The sequence below is a fragment of the Phycodurus eques genome, chromosome 7 (genome assembly GCF_024500275.1).
Source record: "Phycodurus eques isolate BA_2022a chromosome 7, UOR_Pequ_1.1, whole genome shotgun sequence".
NCBI classification, from domain to species: Eukaryota; Metazoa; Chordata; class Actinopteri; order Syngnathiformes; family Syngnathidae; genus Phycodurus; species Phycodurus eques.
Window position 1 is genome coordinate 1,702,831 of NC_084531.1, and position 20,929 is coordinate 1,723,759.

Here is a 20,929-nt window from a genome sequence, read left to right on the forward strand (position 1 = left end):
TAGGTTTTTTTTCTTTGAAATAATTATTCTGAAGTTAAGCACTTGGTTTGAACACTTCATCCTTTTTTTTTTAATTACTTGCTCTTATTTTGAAATACACAACCCTATTTTTATTAAGTAAATGAGAAAACACACAGTTGTGCTCATGTTTGATTACCCAGGCAGAATTTGTAAGATGGGTACAATTCTTTAAAGGAAACATGTAGGACCAGGCGAAACACATTTAATTTTATTTTAATGAGATTCAAATTAAATGGTCCAGTATTTCAGAAAAGCATTATCACTAAACAAAACATAACAAAAAAGAAATGAATGATGGTTGTTGTTCAGTCACCAGTCGTTTCATCTCCAATTTGCTTTCTAATTTTTGTTCTTGTTTTTTCTTGTCAGAAGAGAATGAAATGAATTTGCCTGTAACTACAGCTTTCCCTGTTTCCCAAAGTAAGGATGGAGTACGAGTTGTGGGATCATTCCTATCTAGAAAATCTTTCCATTCCTTCTTTACAAATATATCAACTCTGGATCTTTCAGTAGAGAAGTATTAAAGAGCCAGGTTGGGGAAGGTATCATGCTTGATTCAAGTTTGAAGCAGGGAGAAATTGGAGCATGAGTGCTGATTATTATCGGAAGTATTTTGGAAGAACTGTTTTGAGCAGCTAAGTTATTTATAAGAAGGTCGTCAATTCTAGAAGAGCGATGTGCTGAAGAAAAGAAAGTTTGCCCTTTTTGCATGATTTTTCCATTCTGCATATATCAGCGACTCCAAAATTGTGCATATAGTATATTCATCTAATATTTGGGAAGACTGTGATTGTTTGGTATTTTTTAAAATTTGAGCGGTCTATGGTTGGAGTAAGTGCTATATTAAAGTTGAATTAGCTGACAAATTGGTCTGATGTGGGGAAAAAAAAGTGTGTGAATAAAAGCTGGATCGTCAATATTAGGGACGTATACATTAACTAATGTGTATGATTTATTAAAAAGTTGTAGGAACAATTATGTATTGGCCTTCTGGGTCAATGATTGTGCTATATTTAGTGTAAGTGTCGAGTTTATGAATTAGTATTGAGACTCCTCTTTGTCTGTTGTTATAGCTCGCTGAAAAGGTCTGACAAATCGAAATCAGAAAGGTAATTTTGCTCTGATTAATTTGTATGAAAAATATATCAGTTTTTAATTTTGTGATATCATCCATCATCTTAATTATTTTTGCCTGTGAAGAAATGTCGTTTACATTCCATGAAACAAAAGTTATGTGTGACATATTAATGATAAGTGTACAATTATTATGAGTGAACGTAGGACAATCTGTGTGAGTGTATCGTCCATACGTTGTGGGAAAGATATGTCATGGGAACTTTCTTACTGGTAATGTGAGGTTATATATGTGGTATTGATTGTACTTTATGAGTTCAGCATAGCCAAAACATGTAAACGGAAGACAAGGGAATATGTCACGTGGAAGACACAAACACTCATCGTCATTGATTGCAGCAGCAAAACGAAGACAATGTTGTCTGGCAATTTAAAGAAAGACTCATTTAGAGAAAGACAATGATAGATTACAAAAAAATTTTTTAAAAATCAGGTAATGATACACTACCAAAATAACAAATACAATAATAATCTACGACCAAGACAATAAAAGATTTCATCACGATCAAGATGAAAGTTTTACATGGTCAAGTCAATCTCCAAGAATACCACCCCCCCACCCCCCCCCCACCCCCCGCCGTCATCCATCACCACTGGCTTGAATTTCAGTCCCGCATCACATACAAAAATTCACCCCTCACCCTGCATGCCCTTGCCCCTCAGTACCTATACAACTTCTGTCTCTTTTCCTTTCGGGACCGAGTCTTCAGTGTCCTCTGGACCGCTCTCCCTGTGGACATCCATAACGCTGCGTCTCTGGACTCCCTTCAAGTCCACCCTTAAAACTCATCGTATAAAATTGGTCTTCAAACAATAACCTCAATCAATAATGTCACCACTTCTTTACTCTCACTTACCCAACTTGTTCTGTAGATTATACTCATTATACTTTACGTTAACACCGGTCAACTAGCCAAATGTGGGTGGATTTCAGCAGTGGCTAGTAACATTGCCTCTCCCACTAGCCATCGTGTCAGGTTGAGTTTTATGAGAACTGTGGCATAATGCGTCGTGCAGACCACCCAGAGGCACTGTAGATCGGATGATGATATTCTTTACTTCAAAGAGCAATGACATGCATGAACCACGAGACTCTACAAGTGAGCGACAACTAATCATAACATGAGACTCATGATGCTTGAATAAATAAACCAACATTGAGAGAACAATGATAACATAAATGGGGTGGATGAACACACGTCTACTACTACTATTGGGAATATGAACATCTAACATCAACAATAAATAACTCATTTTTGGCAACTATATACACAATGTCTCTCGGCATGCTGGGGATTCCAGCGTCAACTTCCTCGACACACCAATACAGTTAATTTTAGTTATCTTAAATCGTAAATCAGGCTTATTTAACTAGTGGCTCATTTGAAATTTGATATGGCCCGCCAGACTTTACTAATTTAATTCGATGTAATGTGTGTGTTTGCGGTGATCAATAAAATCATGGCGAGAGAAAATCCCATATGGTGACAACTTTGTTCAAGTGGACATGCCGTAAATAGCTGCTCGCACATGTGCACAAAGGATCCACTGGCCTGCACCAAAATCCAAACATCAGAAAAATGCACCAAACAAGGTGAGACTACAGCGCTATTTGCTATAAACATTGATAAACAAGACGGGCTTCAAAATGTCTCTCATAAAGCCCAAAAAACGAAAAGTGGATGTTGAAAACCAGCAATTCCAAACGGAATGGACTGAGAAATATTTATATTTTGTATTTTCCTTGCCAAACCCAACAAGTATTACCTTTGTGATATGGATCAAAGAGACCTTTTACAGAATTGGAAATATTAAACAAGTGCATGAAGTGGTTGTTGACAACAAATCTAAGCAGCTTGTCACTTAAGCTATTAAAAAAGGCACAACTCCTCTTTGCAGAGTGGAACGGCTTGCAAAGGATGTTGCAGGAAATCGTCTGGAAACCTGGGAACAGCAGAATTGCTGTGGACGAATCAACTAATTGTACAGACATGTCCCTGCTGAAGTGTAATGCTAAACCGGATTTTTTTTTTTTTCTTTCATACTTAAAATTTCTACTTTACAAAAGAACGAGAAGAGAAGTGTCTGTTCCACTACTTTGAAATATGGACTTCTTGAAGATGATGGCACATGAATGTATTTCCTTGCCTGTCCAAACATGGCCCTCACCCGAATTTCTCTTTTTGTCTTGTGAATTAAATGTTGTCATGGCCTGCTACCAAAACTGGGGGATGCGGAGTCAGCAGGATCTGATGGCCCATTGATGAAATTGTCAACACGCAAGAGAAATTGTGTTTCCAATCCATAAATCTGAGTGTGTTAATCCAACTTTTTAAAGAGTCCAACACGGTCAGATTAAGATGTTTACATGCATTTTAAAAGTCTGGTTGTATATTTAAAGCAATAGTTTTCTTTATTGCGAAAGTTCCGACTATGATTAGTTCACCAAGGACGCAAAAATATAAAAAGTTGCAAAGATTTGTTTCAGACCTTTGCTTCAGTCTCCCCACGGTGTAATGTATACAGATGGTGGACAGCACTCTGTGAAGACGTCCATGGGTGGGTGAGGATCTGGAAGACGTGGAAATCATGACCAAGGGTGTCGGCAGTCACGAGTAGCATTCCTGAAAAAAATTCAAAATACACACACACACACACATATATATATATTATATGTTCATACACAGTACCTCAGTACCTAGTTCAGAAATTAGGTTGTGAAATGACACAGGGAAAAAGTATTGAACACGCCAACTGGTATTTATTTCATACTTTGTACAAAAGCCTTTGTTTGCAATGACAGCTTCAAGATGCCTCCTGTATGGAGAAAGTAGTCCCATGCATTGCTCTGGTGTGATTTTGGCCCATTCCTCCACACAAGCAGTCTTCAAATCTTGAAGGTTCCGTGGGCTTCTTTTATGGACCTTGAGTTTCAGTTCTTTCCGTAGATTTTCGATTGGATTCAATTCAGGTGATTGGCTGGGCCATTCAAGCATCTTTATTTTTAAACCTACTGCCAAGTTTTCTTGGCAGTAGGTTTTGGATCATTATATTGATGAAATGTCCACCCTTGTATCATTTTCATTATCCAAGTAGATTGTAGCAGATTTTTGTCAAGAATGTCTCGGTACATTTGCAGAGTCATTCTTCCTTCAATAATGTGAAGTTTACCAGTACCATTTGCTGGAGATGAGCCTCACACCATCATGTTCCCACCCCCAAACTTCACTGTTGGTGATGGTTGACTTTCTAGAACTTTCTCCCATCTCCCGACTGCATCTCTGCCACAGTGATCTTTGGGTTCTTCTTTACTTCTCTCACCAAGGCTCTTCTCCCCCAATTGCGCAGTTTGGCTGGACGGCCAGCTCTAGGAAGGATTCTGGTCATCCCAAACGTCTTCCATTTCATGATTATGGAGGCCACTGTGCTCTTAGGAACCTTAAGTGCCGCAGAATGTTTTTTGAAACCTTGGCTAGATCTGTGCCTTGCCACAATTCTGTCTCTGAGCTCTTCAGGCAGTTCCTTTGACCTCATGAGTCTCATTTGCTCTGACATGCACTGTGATCTGTAAGGTCTTATATAGACAGGTGTGTGGCTTTCCTAATCAAGTCCAATCAGTATAATCAAACACAGCTGGACTCCAATGAAGGTGGAGAACCATCTCAAGGATGATCAGAAGAAATGGACAGCACCCGAGTTAAATATAGGAGGGTAACAGTAACAGCAAAGGGTCTGAATACTTATGGCTGTGTGATATTTGTTTTTCTTTTTCAATAAAGCTGCAAAAATTGCAATAATTCAGTTTAATTCAGTTTTCTGTCAATATTGATGAGGAAAAAAAATAACTCAAATCATTTTAGCAAATGGATGCAATATAACAAAGAGTGAAAATTTAAGGGGGTCTGAATACTTTCTCCGGCACGGTGAAAGACTGGTTAGCACATCTGCCTCACAGTTCTGAGGCCCGGGGTTCAAATCCCGGCCCCGCCAGTATGGAGTTTGCATCTTCTCCCCGTGTCTGCGTGGGTTTTCTCCGGGCCCTCCGGTTTCCTCCCACATCCCAAAAACATGAGTGGTAGGTTGATTGAAGACACTAAATTGCCCATAAGTGTCAATGTAAGTGCGAATGGTTGTTTTTTTTTTCTATTTGCGCTGCAATTGGCTGGCGACCGGTTCAGGGTGTACCCCGCCTCCCGCCCGAAGATAGCTGGGATAGGCTCCAGCAGCCCGCGACCCGAGTGAGGATAAGCGCTAAAGAAAATGGATGGATGGATGAATACTTTCTGTACCCACTGTAGGATTGTCTTTCCACTTCCGTATTATGGCCCCAACCGTGCTCGCTGGAACATTCAGAAGCTTGGATATGCGCCTTTAACCAACGCCATCGTTATGTTTTGCCACAATTAGTTTGCGATGGTCTTGAGACAGCTCTTTGCTCTTACGCATCATGAGATGTGTCTTGGCTCACACTTTGGCAATGAGAGCTTTTGGAGATAACTAATTTCCATGCCTTTTTGCACCTCATGTACTTCAATACTTTTTCATTAATATAAATATATAATTACATACACACAGTGCTACCAGAAAGTATTCACACCCCTTCACTGTTTCCACATTTTGCTGTTAGAGACTTATTCTACAGCTGATTTGAGCATTGTTTTCTTTTTAAAAAAAATCTCCATAAAATAGCTCATAATGACAAAGAAGAGGGAGTTTGGTGGCCTCAGTATTGCATCTCTGCTTTTTGCAGATGATGTGGTTCTGTTGCCTTCATCAAGCCGTGACCTCCAAGTCTCACTGGAGCAGTTCGCAGCAGAGTGTGAAGCGGCTGGGATGAAAATCAGCACCTCCAAATCTGAGACCATGGTCCTCAGTCGGAAAAGGGTGGCGGGCCCTCTCCAGGTCGGGAATGAGATCCTTCCCCAAGTGGAGGAGTTCAAGTATCTTGGGGTCGACAGGCAGATCTGTGCAGCGTCTGCAGTGATGCAGACTTTGTATCGGTCCGTTGTGGTAAAGAAGGAGCTAAGCCGAAGCTCTCGATTTACCGGTCGATCTACCTTCCTACCCTCAACTATGGTCACGAGCTTTGGGTCGTGACCGAAAGAAGAAGATCCCGGATACAAGCGGCCGAAATGAGTTTCCTCCGCAGGGTGTCCGGGATCTCCCATAGAGATAGGGTGAGAAGCTCGGTCATCCAGGAGGGGCTCAGAGTAGAACTGCTTCTCCTCCACATTGAGGGGAGCCAGATGAGATGGCTCGGGCATCTGATTAGGATGCCCCACGGACGGCTCACTGGTCAGGTGTTCCGGGCACGTCCCACCGGGAGGAGACCATTTTCTGAGCCGCTTCTCCTCACTAGGGTCGCGGGCCTATCCCAGCAATCGTCGGGCAGGAGGCGGGGTACACCCTGGTCGCCAGCCAATCGCAGGGCACATACAAACAAACAACCATTCGCACTCACATTCACACCTACGGGCAATTTAGAGTCGTCAATTAACCTTGCATGCATTTTTTGGGGATGTGGGAGGAACCCCGGAGAAAAACCACCCATGCACGGGGTAGAAAATGCAAACTCCACACAGGCGGGGCCGGGGATTGAACCCCGGTCCTCAGAACTGTGAGGCAGACGCTCTAGCCAGTCGTTCACCTTGCCGCCCTGAGTGAATAGCACAAACGATTTAAAAAAAAAAAAAAAAAAACATTTGCAATTTACTGCACGGTGTTTTCTCCAGATATAAGTTAGCTGAAATATCCACGTTTGGGCAGAAAAATACTACAAATCATGAAATCTGTTGTTTTTGTTCGTCTAAATGTAAACCAGAGTCGAGCGCTGTTGCCTTCATGGTAATGACGATCTTCCCAAAATGGCCGCCACGTAGGCACGACGATCAGCCGGGCTAGCTTATCTAGTGCTAACAACTATGTCCGGGAAGCCCAATAGAAGATGTTGTGAGAGATCATGTGACTTTCTTTTGTCGTTTGATTGGTGAACTCGACTTAAATGTTACGACCGCTTTAATTAGATTGGCGCAAACAGCGACCAATGCAGAAGTCGAAGCCGTAGTCTTGCACACGAAATAGTTGATAAATAATCAATAATTGATCAATAAAAGTGGCGAGCGACATTTAGATCATTGTAACATCGTAAAAGTACCGTTACGGCTAGCTGCCAGCGTTCAAGGAGTACGAAAAAGCCTATGACGACAGCGTCCGTGTGTGTATGTATGTACATATATATATTTATATATATTTTTAAAGGACATATACATTACGGGAATATGTTTAAGCAATGCTACAGTTATAGCCATTGTATAATAATAATTTATTTTTCATTGGTGTTTCTTTGCTTTTCGAAATGAACAGGAAATATCATTCACAGGACAATCCTTCAAATCACGTTATCTGATTATTTTAGTTCAAGAAAGAATTGGCCCCACACACAACAAACAAAACAAAAACAAGAATCAACAGGCTGATGAAACAATTGATATGTCTGAAAGTGTTTTTTTTTCTGGGTGGGGGGTATTTCCCAAGGCAAAGCAAATTAACTTGTATACGGTAGCACATTTCATACACAAGGTAACTCAATGTGCTTTACATGACTAAAAGCATTTTAAAACAGGGCGGGGAAAAAAATAGTCAAGCAAGTAAAAGAAAGCTTAAAAGCATTTTAAAACAAAGAGACGAACATTTCTAAAAGCATACAGTGCAAGAAGGATAATTTAAAAATGTAAAATGCTCAATCACAAACATGAGATATAGGATCAAGGTATATATTAAAATCGAAGAGACTGTTAAAAAACAACTTGTCTCACTGGTATCTGTTTCCATCACTTCACCGTGAACTGAGCGAAAGAATGAAAGGATGGCAAAGTTTGGAAAAGAACAGTATCAGAACAACTCGAAAGCCAGAGAGCCGAAGCCCGTGCCCTGTAAACTGTAGAGAAACTAAGCCTGGAACGAGGTGCCAAGCCACAGAAAGCATTTGCATCAGCTGGGAATAGTGAGGGAAAAACGGGGCCCTTCTAATTATAGAGTGTGGAAACGGAAGTGTGGGGTGATTAGGAGCTGAGGCAATGTGGTCTCTTTATCTGGGAGCTCCCTATTGGTTTCAAGCCCTCTTCCCCCCAAGGAGCACTCTCTCTTTCTTCTTCCCTTCTGCTTTGGTCAGGACCTAGCCACTGGGTGGCTGGAGAGTCTGGCCTCTGCTTGGCTTTCGAACAGATGAATCTTGGCTGCTGTAAAATGACCGGCACTGGCGTTTCACATCTGCTAATGGCAGAGTGTACGCTCCAAAAAAGTAACAGCTCAGTGATGCTGGAAAGCTTCGCGAGTGCGAGTGCCTGAAGTCTCGGGCTTTTGTGGCCTTGTTGAAATAGAGAGGCGTCAGTTGGTTAGCCCGCGAGAAGGCCAAATTAAAAAGAAGCACAGCCACTTGGCGAGTAAAAAGAGAAGGTTTCGGGGAAACTAGAGGCTCACTTGGGCAGGGTTTGACACATCCTATTTAGAACACAAGTCTCAGGGCTTACAGTGTTATTTACAAGATTTCGGTACAGAAATTGCTGGCATATGCACTTAACTGGAAAGGATGACCTTTAATTTAACATGTGTTCATGACAAGCGTACTGTATGTATGGAACACGAGATGTGATATATACTGTGTACCGTATATGTATAATGTAATAACTACATCGTCAGATTCAGGAATTAAGACTTACAAAGCCGTCTCTCAGGTCCCTGAATGAACAAAAAGAAAACGAAGGGGCTTGAAAAGAAAAGTCTTCGATCAATGTATTTTACTCGAAAACACCTGAAGGATTCCAACATGGTGAGAAATAAGATTCTCTGGTCTGATGAGATCAAGAAAGAACCGGAAGTCCTCGCCTAAGTATCGCAGCCTCTCCTAGCGGTACGACGGCCCACCTTATGTCAAGAAAGCTATACTGTTCCTCGCTTCCCTCGTTAACTCTTGTGTCTCCTCGTTCCCAGTGCTCCCCCGTGTTCCTGACCCACGTCATTCCTGCCACCAAGCCGGCCGCCTGCCAACACATCCAGGACCACCTCCGTAACCTTTCCTCAATAAACTGGTCATCATTTTACATCTGCCTTCGCCTGCTCTTGGGTCCAGCTACTCCCCACACGTGATAGCTGTGTGTACATTCATGAAGAAACAAATGAACTTAAATTATTTTAGCAAACGGCTGCGATATAACAAATTGTGAAAAATTTAAGGGGGTCTGAATACTTTCCGTACCCAGTGTGTGTGCGTGTGTGTGTGTGTGTGTATATATATATATATTACACATACAGACCATTTCCAAAAAAATTGAGCATCATGGAAACGTTTCTTTATTTCCATAATTCCATTCAAAAAGATAAACTTTCATAGATTATAGATTCAGGGCCTGCAATTTAAACAATTTCAAGTATTTGTTTAATGTTACATAATTTGGGCTTCCAGCTCATAGAACCCACGAAATCCGGAATTCAAAAAATTTGAATACTGTGAAGAAATCAGGCAAAGTTTTGCAGGCCATAAATGTTTTAAACTGAGTGTCACACACTAATCATCTGCAAAACTCAAAGCACCTGCACAGGTTTCCCCAGGTGTCATTAAATTGCTTCAGTGTGGTTCAATTGTCTGAGTTGGGTTCAATATGGGGAAGACTGCAGATTTGACAACTGGCCTGAAGGCAATCGTTCCATAGGATGGGTAAGCCACAAAGGTTCATAGCTAAGGAGGCTGGCTGTGTGCTGTGTTTAAGAATATCAATGGAAAGTCTCGTGGAAGGATAAAATGTGGCAGGAGAAGATGCACCAGAAAAAGAGATGACTGTGGGCTTCAGTGCAGAGATCCAGAAAAGAGTGGAATGAGGCGGGAGTCACAGCTTCAAAAACCACCACATTCAGACGCTTCCGGGAGATGGGCTACAACTGTCGGGCCTGAGCCAATGTAGGAAGTGTCTCATCTGGGCAAGGAGAATAAGGACTAGACTGTTGGCCAGTGGTCCAAGGTCCTCTTTTCCGATGAAAGTAAAGTGTGTCTTTCATTCGTAAATAAAGGTCGACGGGTTTGGAGGAAGACGGGTGAAGAACAGAACCCAAGCTGCTTGAGGTCCAGTGTGAACTATCCACAGTCAGTCAAGATTTGGGGTGCAATGTCCAGTACAGGTGTTGGTAAAATCTGCTTTCTTAGATCCAAGGTCACTGCAACAGTCTATGAGAATGTTTTAGAGGACTTCATGATTCCTTCTGCTGAAGATCTGTATGGAGATGCAAATTTCATCTTCTAGCAGGACTTGGCCCCTAAACAAATACTTGAAATTGTCTAAATTGTGGGCCCTGAATCTATAATCTATGAGAGTTCAAGTTGGAAATAAATAAACTTGTCCATGATTTTCAAATTGTTTTGGAAAGTGTTTGTGTGTGTGTGTTTTTTCCCTCTGGTGGACCTCAAAGAATTTCAAATTGTGCCTCTTAAAGTCTGGGAATGACTGGGTTAGTGTGTTTGATTGAAAAATGTTGATCTGTTTTACAAAGCAGTCCAAGATGTTGATATCCCCAAATATCTTGTTTTGCACAAGGTGATTTGTCTGTTGTCATGGACTACGGAAAATATTCACATTTGAGCACTGAAATCAGTAGGTTGGATTGAAAAACAATTATACTTTAAAACTAGTTTAAAACCTTTTCACTTTCCATTTTGTGTGCAATAAGATTACTGGCAATAAAAATACTGTATTCCTGAATTTCTGCGTTCAGTGTTGCCATTTACAGTAATTACCTGGCTTCTAATGCTTAATTGTATTTTAAGTGTATTTATTTTTTTGTGTATTTTAACTTAACCTGCGTTTGACAAATTGGTTTCTTAGTTCCTTGGCCACACTACAGAGAGGATCAGTTTGATAAAATAGTTTGATAATTTGCTCATAATTGTTTGTGTATTTCTGAACATTCCCCCCCCCAACTTTTGAAATGATGGCTACACCGTTGCGCACAAAGTCCCCTCCAAATGTACTGGAACGGCAAGGTCAATTCTTATGTTTTTGTTTTATACTGAAGACATTTGGGTTTCAGATCAAAAGAAGAAAATCAAACAGAAGTTCAGAATTCCAGTTTTCATTTCATGGTAATTATTTCTCGATGTGTTAAAGAACACAGACAGACAGAGTGCCTTTTGTTTAAAGCCACCCACTTTTCAAGTAAGCTAAAGTATTGGAACAAACATGATAAAATTAACTTTAAGTGAAGAACATTTCATATTTGGTGGCATAACCCTTACTTGGAATAACTGCATCAAGCCTGCGACCCATTGACTTCACCCGACTGTTGCATTCTTCTTTTAAAATGCCTTTCCAGACCTTTACTACAGCCTTTTTCAGTTCTTGTTTGTTTCTGGGGGTTTCTCCCTCCAGTCTTCTCTTCAGGAGGTAAAATGCATGCTCTATTGGGTTAAGGTCAGGTGATTGACTTGGCCAGTCTTAGAGCTTCCACTTTTCCCCCCCCGATGAAGGACTTTGTTGTGTTGGCAGTGTGCTTTGGATCATTGTCTTGTTCCATGATGAAGCTTCTATATGTTTTTGCATAGTTTCCCCACTTTGTTTAAGATTATCAAACAAATGTAAATATGAGTCAAATATAACCCAAGTGAAGGTAAAAAAATTGGGCCTCATCAAAATTTTTTGGTTAATTTTCACTGATAACACCCAAGCCTGAATACCTCCAGACCTGTGCAATCAAAAAAATCACTTAAATACAATCTGTCCCAACAATATCAAGTCAGACAAAAGATCTAGAAAAGATGTAAGAAAATGAAACGATCCAAAGAAATTCCAGAACAGTCGAGAAATAAAGTAATTGGCATCTACCGGTCTGGAAAGAGTTACAAGACCCATTTCTAAAGCTTTAGGATTCCAGTGAACCATAGGGAAAGCCATTATCCTCACATGGAGAAAACATGGAACAGTGGTGAACCATCCCAGGAGTGGCAGGCCCCCAAAGATTACCCAAAGAGAACAGCAATGATTCATCCAGGAGGCCACAAAAGAACTCGGGACAACTTGTAAAGAACTGCAGGCCTCCCTTGCCTCAGTTAAGGTCAGTGTTCATGACTCAACAGTAAGGAAGAGACTGGGCAAAATGGCACCCATAGCAGAGTTCCAAGTCGAAACCTCGTGCTGACCAACAAGAACTAACTTTTACAAAAATCAAAAATACAATAATCAGCATGATTCCCAAAACTTTTGGACAAATATTATAGGGACTGACGAGATGAAAGTTGAAGTTTTTGGAAGGTGTGGGTCTCGTTACATCTGGCGTAACGTAAATGTAAACAGTATTTCACGGGGAAATAAACATCCTACCAACAGTCAAACATGGTGGTGGTAGTGTTATGGTCTTGGACTGCTTCGGTCCTTCAGGACCATGACAATTTGTCGTGGTTGATGGAACGATGAATTCTGCTCTTGAACAGAAAATCCTGAAGGAGAATGTTCAGCCATCAGTTTTTGACCTCAAGGTGAAGCGCATTTGGGTTCTGGAGCAGGATAATGATCCAAAATACACCAGCAAGTCACCTTCTGAATGGCTTCAAAATTAAAATGAAGGTTTTGGAGTGGCCTGTTTAAGGTCCGGACTTGAATCCGATTGAAATGCAGTGGCATGACCTTAAGAAAGCCATTCATGCTCGGAAACCCTCCATTTTTGCTGAATTAAAGCAATTCTGCGAGGAAGAGAAAATATCTCCAGAGATGAAAGATGTGAAAGACTAATTGGCAGTTAATGAAAACTGCTGAGGATGGCCCAATCAGTTATTGGGATTGGGGGCGATTACTTTTTCCCAAAGGGGGCCCTTTGAATAGTTTTTTTCTCCCCTTACGAAATGAAATCACCAGTTAAAAACAGCATTTTCATTTCACTTGGATTATATTTGATAGCGAAATTGTTTTGATGTTGGTAAAGTGGGGAAAAATAATATATAAAATAATCATAATATAAGAAATAATAATAATAACGTCAAATATATAAGTGCAAAAATCTAAGAATTTGAGAAGGGGGTCAATACTTTTTCACGGCACTGTGGCTTTTGCTTTGTATTGATGCAGGGACGAACTGTGTTAACTGACAATGGTTTTCTGAGCCCATGTGGCAAAATCCTTTCCACACAAATGCCGTTGAATCTTTTTTAACGGGGGGCCGATTGAGGGATCCAGATCGTTATTCAAGTTCTCAACAAATGCTAGCTTGACTTCATTTGATGTTCATTTGTGCTGTGTTGGTTTGCTTATGACTTGCTCCTCCATACAGCAAACCTTTTGGGTACATGCTTTTGACCAGAAAGAAAACAATGTCATGTGTTTTGATGTGGTGCAATTTGGTTTACACGACACGGAATTTTACCAGTAAACACAAACCCAAACTACAGGGCACACACATATTGTTGACAAACTCATCTTATTCACACCAGAGAAGTACATTTGAATTGAACTGAATTCTTCATTTTGAACATGTGAAAAAAGTCAAAGAAAAACAACAAGACAAACAAGAACAAAAACATTAAAAATAATGTTAAATTATTTGATGATGACATATTCAAAAAGGAGCAGGAAGCAGTCCAAATGATTTACTCTTACCCTCTCTCTACTTCCTTATAATCCTATAGAACAACTATATAGTGCTATCATATGATAATATAATAACAATCTTAAGTTTGAAATATTAATATGAACACATCCTTATTCCTATATACAGTACACTAATACAATAATAGAAATGATTATATCAGTATCTTGGATTTTAACAATTAAAAAAGATCAACTCCAACAAACAACACAAAAGTAACATAAAAAACACCTAGACCTATATAGTAGAAATAAATTTTCTCCGGTTTCCTCCGGTTGATTGGAAACTCTAAATTGCGCGAATGGTGGCTCGTTTCTATGTGCCCTGCGATTGGCTGGCGACCGGTTCAGGGTGGAGCCCGCTTCTCGCCCGAAGATTGCCGGGATAGGCTCCGGCACGTCCCGCGACCCTTGTGAGGATAAAGTCCTTAACGTTGCTGATTTTATGTTATTTGTATTCAATATAAAAGTCTTTGAAATTATTTAGCTGCATATAACTGTGTCCGTCATATTGTGAATACCGTAAACTGATAACCATGATATTTTTAGTCCCTATGATCATGATTTTGAATAATGTACATCCTTTTTCTATTTGGGATGAATTGCAATGGTGATTGTGAAGCAGGCTCAGTCCAACATCAGTGTCAGACTCTGTTATTCAAGATGAAAAGAACAAAATCTCCTTTGCTCAAATTCTTGTGGAAAGCCATCCCAGAATAGTGGCAGCTATTTTGACTGCCAACATGGTACGACCCCCAAAATGAAGTCAACTTTCAATTACTGGAAGTGAAATGTCCAGGTGTCCAAATATCGGTGGTATTATTTGCGGGCCACGTTTTTCTACTTTCTCATTTGGGCAGAACGCTACGCTCAAGTAACACTTTGCGTTGTTGTTGCTTTGGATGAGTGTTTGGAAAAAGGCTTAAAAAAAAAAAAAAAAAAAAAAAAAAGAAACAAGATGTCAAGTGTGAATAAAATCACGATCAGCACCATTACCATTCATGCCGTACATCTAAATAATAAGGACCATTTACATACTTCTACTTAGAGCACTGCAATTCATTTGCCATAAAAGAATGAAAGCAAGGCGACACCTGGCCACAAACTGTTAACTGCTTAATGTGTACCTCAAAAACTAGACGGACTGAACTACTCACCCCACCCATGGCTGTCATTCCCAATCTAAAACTGCACACATTGTTGGACAATATCACATCATCAAAACAGGGGTGTATTTCGACCTTGGCATCCTACCTAATAATTACATCAAGGACCTTAAGGATGAATGAAAAAGGAGATGTGATAAAACAAGCACACACAATGCAGCTGTTTTCATTTTGCCGCTATACTTCTTCTGCGTCCCTTTAATTACACCACTCGGAATAGATCCGCAGATCCACCGTATCACTGCAAAGCGCCAGCTGCCAGACTCAGAAGTGGCTTCCAGTGGTCCTCTCTCTGTACAGTCTCCAATACACACAAGCCGCAGGAGTTTCTGACATAATAGTTCCCAGTCAAAGTGTTGGGATTTCCAGGCATGGTTTAACTCCTACCTTTGTCTGCAAGCCGACCCTGTCCGCCCCCCCCCCCGCCCCCGGCATGCTGAGCTCGTTCATTGAGCGCAGAACCTCAGACGCTCGGGGAGAATAGTTGAGTGACAAAGTTCACTTTCATGCACGAAATGTCTTTGTTTTGACTTTTTGGTACACGCAAAAACAGTATCAAATAGATGTGTTAATTGAGATTAAAAAAAAAAAAAAAAAAAAAAAAAAAAAAAAAAAAAAAAAGCTTTTTAAAAGAGGAATTCAAACAAAAACAGGGTTGAAGGTGCAAACAAAAAACACACAACGCAGTATGACACGAACAATGGTGTGAAAGGACGTCAATCAATTTGTAGTCAGAACTGCATTCCTTGCAGCTCTAACACAATTTATCTTTCTTCTTATATTACAAAACAAACTAAATTGCATATTGTCACAGTGTGAACGTACAGCGTTTTAACGAAAGCATCCTGATGCAAACAATTTTCCATTTTTACAATTATGCACTGTACCACAAAGGAGCATAGTCACTCTCATTGTATTTTGTTTTTATTGACGTTTGACACAACGCCCCAACTTCACTGGAATCGGTCGGGGTTGTCTATCGCCAGCAAAAACAACTGAGCATGATTTTAGCTTATCACCAAAGCAGTTCAGGCCCACAGTGTGACATTAATGCAAAACATGTTGCAGCGAGCATGGGCACAGGCACTGACATTAGCATCAACACTTCTACGAAGCAGTGTCACCAGGCTGCATTGTGGGTCCTTTGTTGAAGTATATGTTGTATTCGGATCAAAAATCAAACCGAATTTAGTTGTTGAAATTCATGTACAGTGAACCACGCCATATTTGTGGCATACTGGGGAAATGATCCGCCATTATTTGCTGGAAAAAAAAAACCGTTTGTGTTGCTGTTTTTGTGCTCAGGCCAAAGAAATAAGAGTATTACTTTAGTGCCATCTTGTGGAATGTTGGCGTTGTTGAAGCCATTGCTGTTTTTGAGATCTGTTTTGTTGGCAATCCCTGAACATGCCTCATGCAAGGCAAAAAGTGAAAGTGAATGTTTTGTTTTACTTCTCAGCCAATGCAGGTACTAAAAGCCCATAGACTTAACTTTGCTGTTACAATTTGCAAGTATTCCGAAAAAGCGTTATGACGCTCGCCGATACGACTGATGAGCCTCGCAATGGCAGTTTCTTTGTACAGTCGTTCACGTGCCACAGGTTCATGGTCGTGTTCAAGCGAGACACATTGTGTTGATGCTCGATAATTCCAAGCTTATTTTGAACATTGATCATTTTTCACCGACTTCCGCTGTCTGCAGCAGGACCCGATCCCTATTTCCCCTGCGAATAGCGTGGGTTCACTTCCATGTTGAAAAAAAACGAATAGAATAGAGCTGGATTGCCAACGCCACAGGCACAATGAATAGATCACAAGATAAAACTCCAGGTCACGCTGAGAGAAGAATATGCGTCCAGCTAACACACACACACAGCTCCATCAGCACCAAATGCAAGCAAACGCCGCTCCATTCTCCTCTGCCGCTGAACTCCAATGAGACGTCACTTCCTTCATCAAAAAATAAATGGATGACTGTGGGTGCGTCTTACCGTTGGGATTGAATTGCATGCAGGATATGGGTTTCTCATGAGCTGGAAAATGAGCCACCAATCCCTCGCCTTCGGAGTCCTCGCTCACCAAGACCTGCAGCGAGTACACACACAAGAAGTGAGACAGACCGAGAGACACGCGATTCCAAATCAAATTACATTCTTCAAATGATCCCATCAAATTTGACTTTGCCATAGGTAAAGATTTTGCTTGTGAATACAAATCTAAAAAGGTTGACATGCCAGGTGTTTGTGATGTCAGAAATAAGACCAAAACAAACACATTTAATGTGGCCTATAACCTGCAAAACTCATGCATCCTTCCACTTTCCGTACCGCTTACTAGGGTCGTGGGCGTCACCGCTTATCCTGTTCTCCCCGTGCCTGGGTGGGTTTTCTCCGGGCACTCCGGTTTCCTCCCACATCCCAAAAACATGCGTGGTAGTTTGATTGAAGGCTCTAAATTGCCCGTAGGAGTGAATGTGTGTTGTTTGTTTCTACGTGCCCTGCGATTGGCTGGCGGCCAGTTTAGGGTGTACCCCGCCTCCCACCCGAAGATAGCTGGGATAGGCTCCAGCAGCCCGCGACCCTAGTAATGATAAGCGCTAAAGAAAATGGATGGATGGATATATATAGGCATCATTTTCATGATTATAGCTTCCAGCAAACAAAAACCCCAAATGCACCATCTCTAGAAACTAGAATATAACAACAATCATGAAAGAAAGAAATTGATTTTTAATGAAGAATAGTAGTATATCGTCACAAGTCTTGCGACTTATTGGACTATTCTGGGACCTCGGGTAGGGAATTTTGTACCATCGGTCCATACATTTTCCGTACCGCTTATCCTCACGAGGGTGACGGGCGTGCGTGCCATATCATGGGTTAATGTGTGTTGGTACGACGATAAAATTCCTTGAATCCCTTGAATATAAATTGAATGGCCACCTAATTAGGTACCCCGCTGCAATTGCCAATGTGTGTTGCGCAGGGGTGATATTATAAGACCATTCGGCCACCCTGTTCTCTCCTCTGCCTTTGTCTTATCAAGCGTCCTTACAACCACCAGTCATCTTGCACACCAACCATCCTATGCTGTCTGTATAATAATAGAAATCATAATAATCATCATAATAATAAAGTTTTCATGCAATATTAGTAAAAATGGGAAGGGAATCAGGCCTTTCACAATCACCCGAAGCAAAAGAAAAATGGACGGACCTGTCCTTCGCCAACACTATCTGTGTCAATGACTGTGACCACACCGGCGTTATGCTGGCTACGACGACTCATGTTGTGAGGGGACCCTTCATCGTCTGATGCACTTGCTGGGAGGGTACCAGTCAACTGGGTCACAACCTTTCCAACCATGGTTAGACCAGTCTTTAGAGTCTAAAGGGAAAAACAAGAAACAATGACAGGTAGCATTTAAGGGTCATTTTCATCTCATTTGATCAATAACAGTAAATACATTTGTAAAAAAAAATAATAATAAATAATAATATTAATAAAGCAATTTTTTTATGCCGCCTTGGTTTTATACGGGAAACAGCCACGCTTGAAGTCCTATTTTCAAAAAAGTATTGATGGGTTAACATTTTAGGCATTCATAGTAAAAGCAATCCTTACTGACAGGGCAAATGGTGGTGGACCACTGAAATACACTTCTTTTCATAGCAGTAAGACAAAAATGCATAAAAGTAAAAACAAACAGCGTGATAAAAATGGTGTGAATTGCACAATTTACATGTTGCCCTTCAAACTCTGCAGATACAAGTGTATAAATGATCCTAGTGGTATGTACCGGCATTACCAGATTTCTAGCAACCTTTTATTGCTCAGTGTTTTTCTCAATGTCTTTATGTCTCCAAAGCGTTCTCTGTCAATTGACTGCTTGTTGCCGTACTAGAGCGACTCCAACGACCGGAGACAAAGTCCTTGTGTGTTTCTTGGACATACTTGGCAAAATAAACATGATTCTGATTCGAATTACTCATACTTTATGGAATCGTAATAACGATAAAGGCATGCAACTGTTCAGACACTTTCACAAAAGGAATACGTGTTCATTCATATGTCAGAAATGACACCATTTATTTTGCCGTCTACTGTAGCGATTATGTATGAAATAAGAATTGTAATTAATTTAGGATAAAGTAATAAGCCGGGTAGCGGCACGGTGGGCGGCTGCTTAGAGCGTCTGCCTCACAGTTCTGAGGACCGGGGTTCAATCCCCGGCCCCGCCTGTGTGGAGTTTGCATTTTCTACCCCGTGCATGGGTGGTTTTTCTCCGGTTTCCTCCCACATCCCAAAAACATGCATTAATTGGAGACTCTAAATTGCCCGTAGGTGTGACTGTGAGTGCGAATGGCTGTTTGTTTGTATGTGCCCTGCGATTGGCTGGCAACCAGTTCAGGGTGTACCCCGCCTCCTGCCCGATGACAGCTGGGATAGGGCTCTAGCACGCCCGCGACCCTAGTGAGGAGAAGCGGCTCAGAAAATGGATGGATGGATGGATTCAATTTTTTTTTAGAAAGGGTCTGTAACTCTAGTCTTTGGTTGGAAAAAACAACATGTGTTCATCACTTTGAATTTCCTGATATTCACAGCATCTGGATCGCGGGTCTTTGGAGGCAGGGAGATGTGCACTGGATGTGACTAAGTATGTGCACTAGTGAAAGTATATTCACTCAATCTGTGCTTAAAATGTGTACGAGCAACATCATGTTCATGTTTTCCTCTGAGTCTGTTTAAGGGTCAGCCAGGGTGTCTAGCTCAAACACACCTCTGTGGCTCGATTAAAGGATAGTGCTCCTTAAGTGGGGTCTGTCTTGCCTCGTCCACCGTGTTTGCCTAATGTAGTCCAATGCGTGAGACTGTGTATGCAAGCACCAACAGGGGCTCTGGAGAGCCTAATCCGGCATTCAGGCGGCCCAGTCAATACAATGTGGCGCCAAGCTTTTTAATTTATTTATTTATTTTTTAAGGTCTGTGGGTATCCTCTTGTCTCATCGCCAATCCACCATGCACACTAAGTGTCTGTTGTCTTTGTCCATGTCTCCACCCACATTTGTATGTGTCAGTGTGTGCATGTAAATTGCAAGAAGAACCATCAATTATTAACTGATGCATTCGGACCCTGATTGATCAACACTAATGTGTTTTCTAACCACTGCAGTTTGGGACTTTTAAGATGTCATCCAAATAAACCCATTGATCAACCCAGAGGATGGAGGGCAAAACTTGTCAAATCGCTAACAAAAGCATATACATAATGTGTAAGCTAAAAAAGTGATCCCAAAATCTAAAGACGTCATCATCCTATGTGAAATACAACGCCGTGAAAAAGTATTGGCCCCCTTCTCAAATTCTTATATTTTTTGCATAGTTTCCCAATATAACCAAAGAAAAGTTAAAATGCTGTTTTTAAAGGTTTATTTCATTTATTCAGGGGGAAAAACTATTCAGAGTTACCTGGCCATGTGCGAAAAAGTAATTACCTTCCTTGTTAAATCATGAATTAGTTGGGACTAATTACAGTTTCTGGTTCATTTTCACTGATCACACCCAAGCCGATCACCTCCTGTTCAATGATGAAATCTAAAAAAGCTGCAACAAAATGACAGGATCCAAAGAAATTCCACAACAGTCGAGAAATACAGGCATTGACATCTATCAGTCTGAAAAGGGTTAAAAAAAAGCAATTTCTAAAGCTTGAGGATTCCAGCGAACCATAGGGAGAGCCATTATCCTCACATAAAGAAAACATGGACCAGTGGGTGAAACATCCCAGGAGTGGCTGGCCCACAAAGACTGGCCCATGAGAACAGTCATGATTCAGGACAACTTCTAGAGAGCTGAAGGCCTCTCTTGCCTCAGTTAAGGTCCGTTTTCATGACACAACAATAAGGAAGGGACTGGGCAAAAATGGCAGTTCCAAGGTGCAAACCACTGCTGGCCAAAAAGAACATAAAGGCTTGTCTTACTTTTGGAG

At 41.0% G+C, this 20,929-nt stretch overlaps 1 protein-coding gene across 11 annotated transcripts in view; it reads right to left on the reverse strand.

Annotated features, from left to right (window-relative positions):
• The window catches only part of bcas3 (BCAS3 microtubule associated cell migration factor), a 324,466-nt gene that overhangs the window by 250,674 nt on the left and 52,863 nt on the right, over nt 1–20,929 (reverse strand). For all 11 annotated transcript variants that reach the window (XM_061680864.1, XM_061680865.1, XM_061680866.1 and 8 more), the window contains 3 exons: nt 18,157–18,327; nt 16,933–17,026; nt 3,646–3,779 (listed from right to left, as the gene is read on the reverse strand). In XM_061680864.1, the coding sequence (XP_061536848.1) occupies nt 3,646–3,779; nt 16,933–17,026; nt 18,157–18,327 (399 nt within the window). The remainder of the gene's footprint in view (nt 1–3,645; nt 3,780–16,932; nt 17,027–18,156; nt 18,328–20,929) is intronic.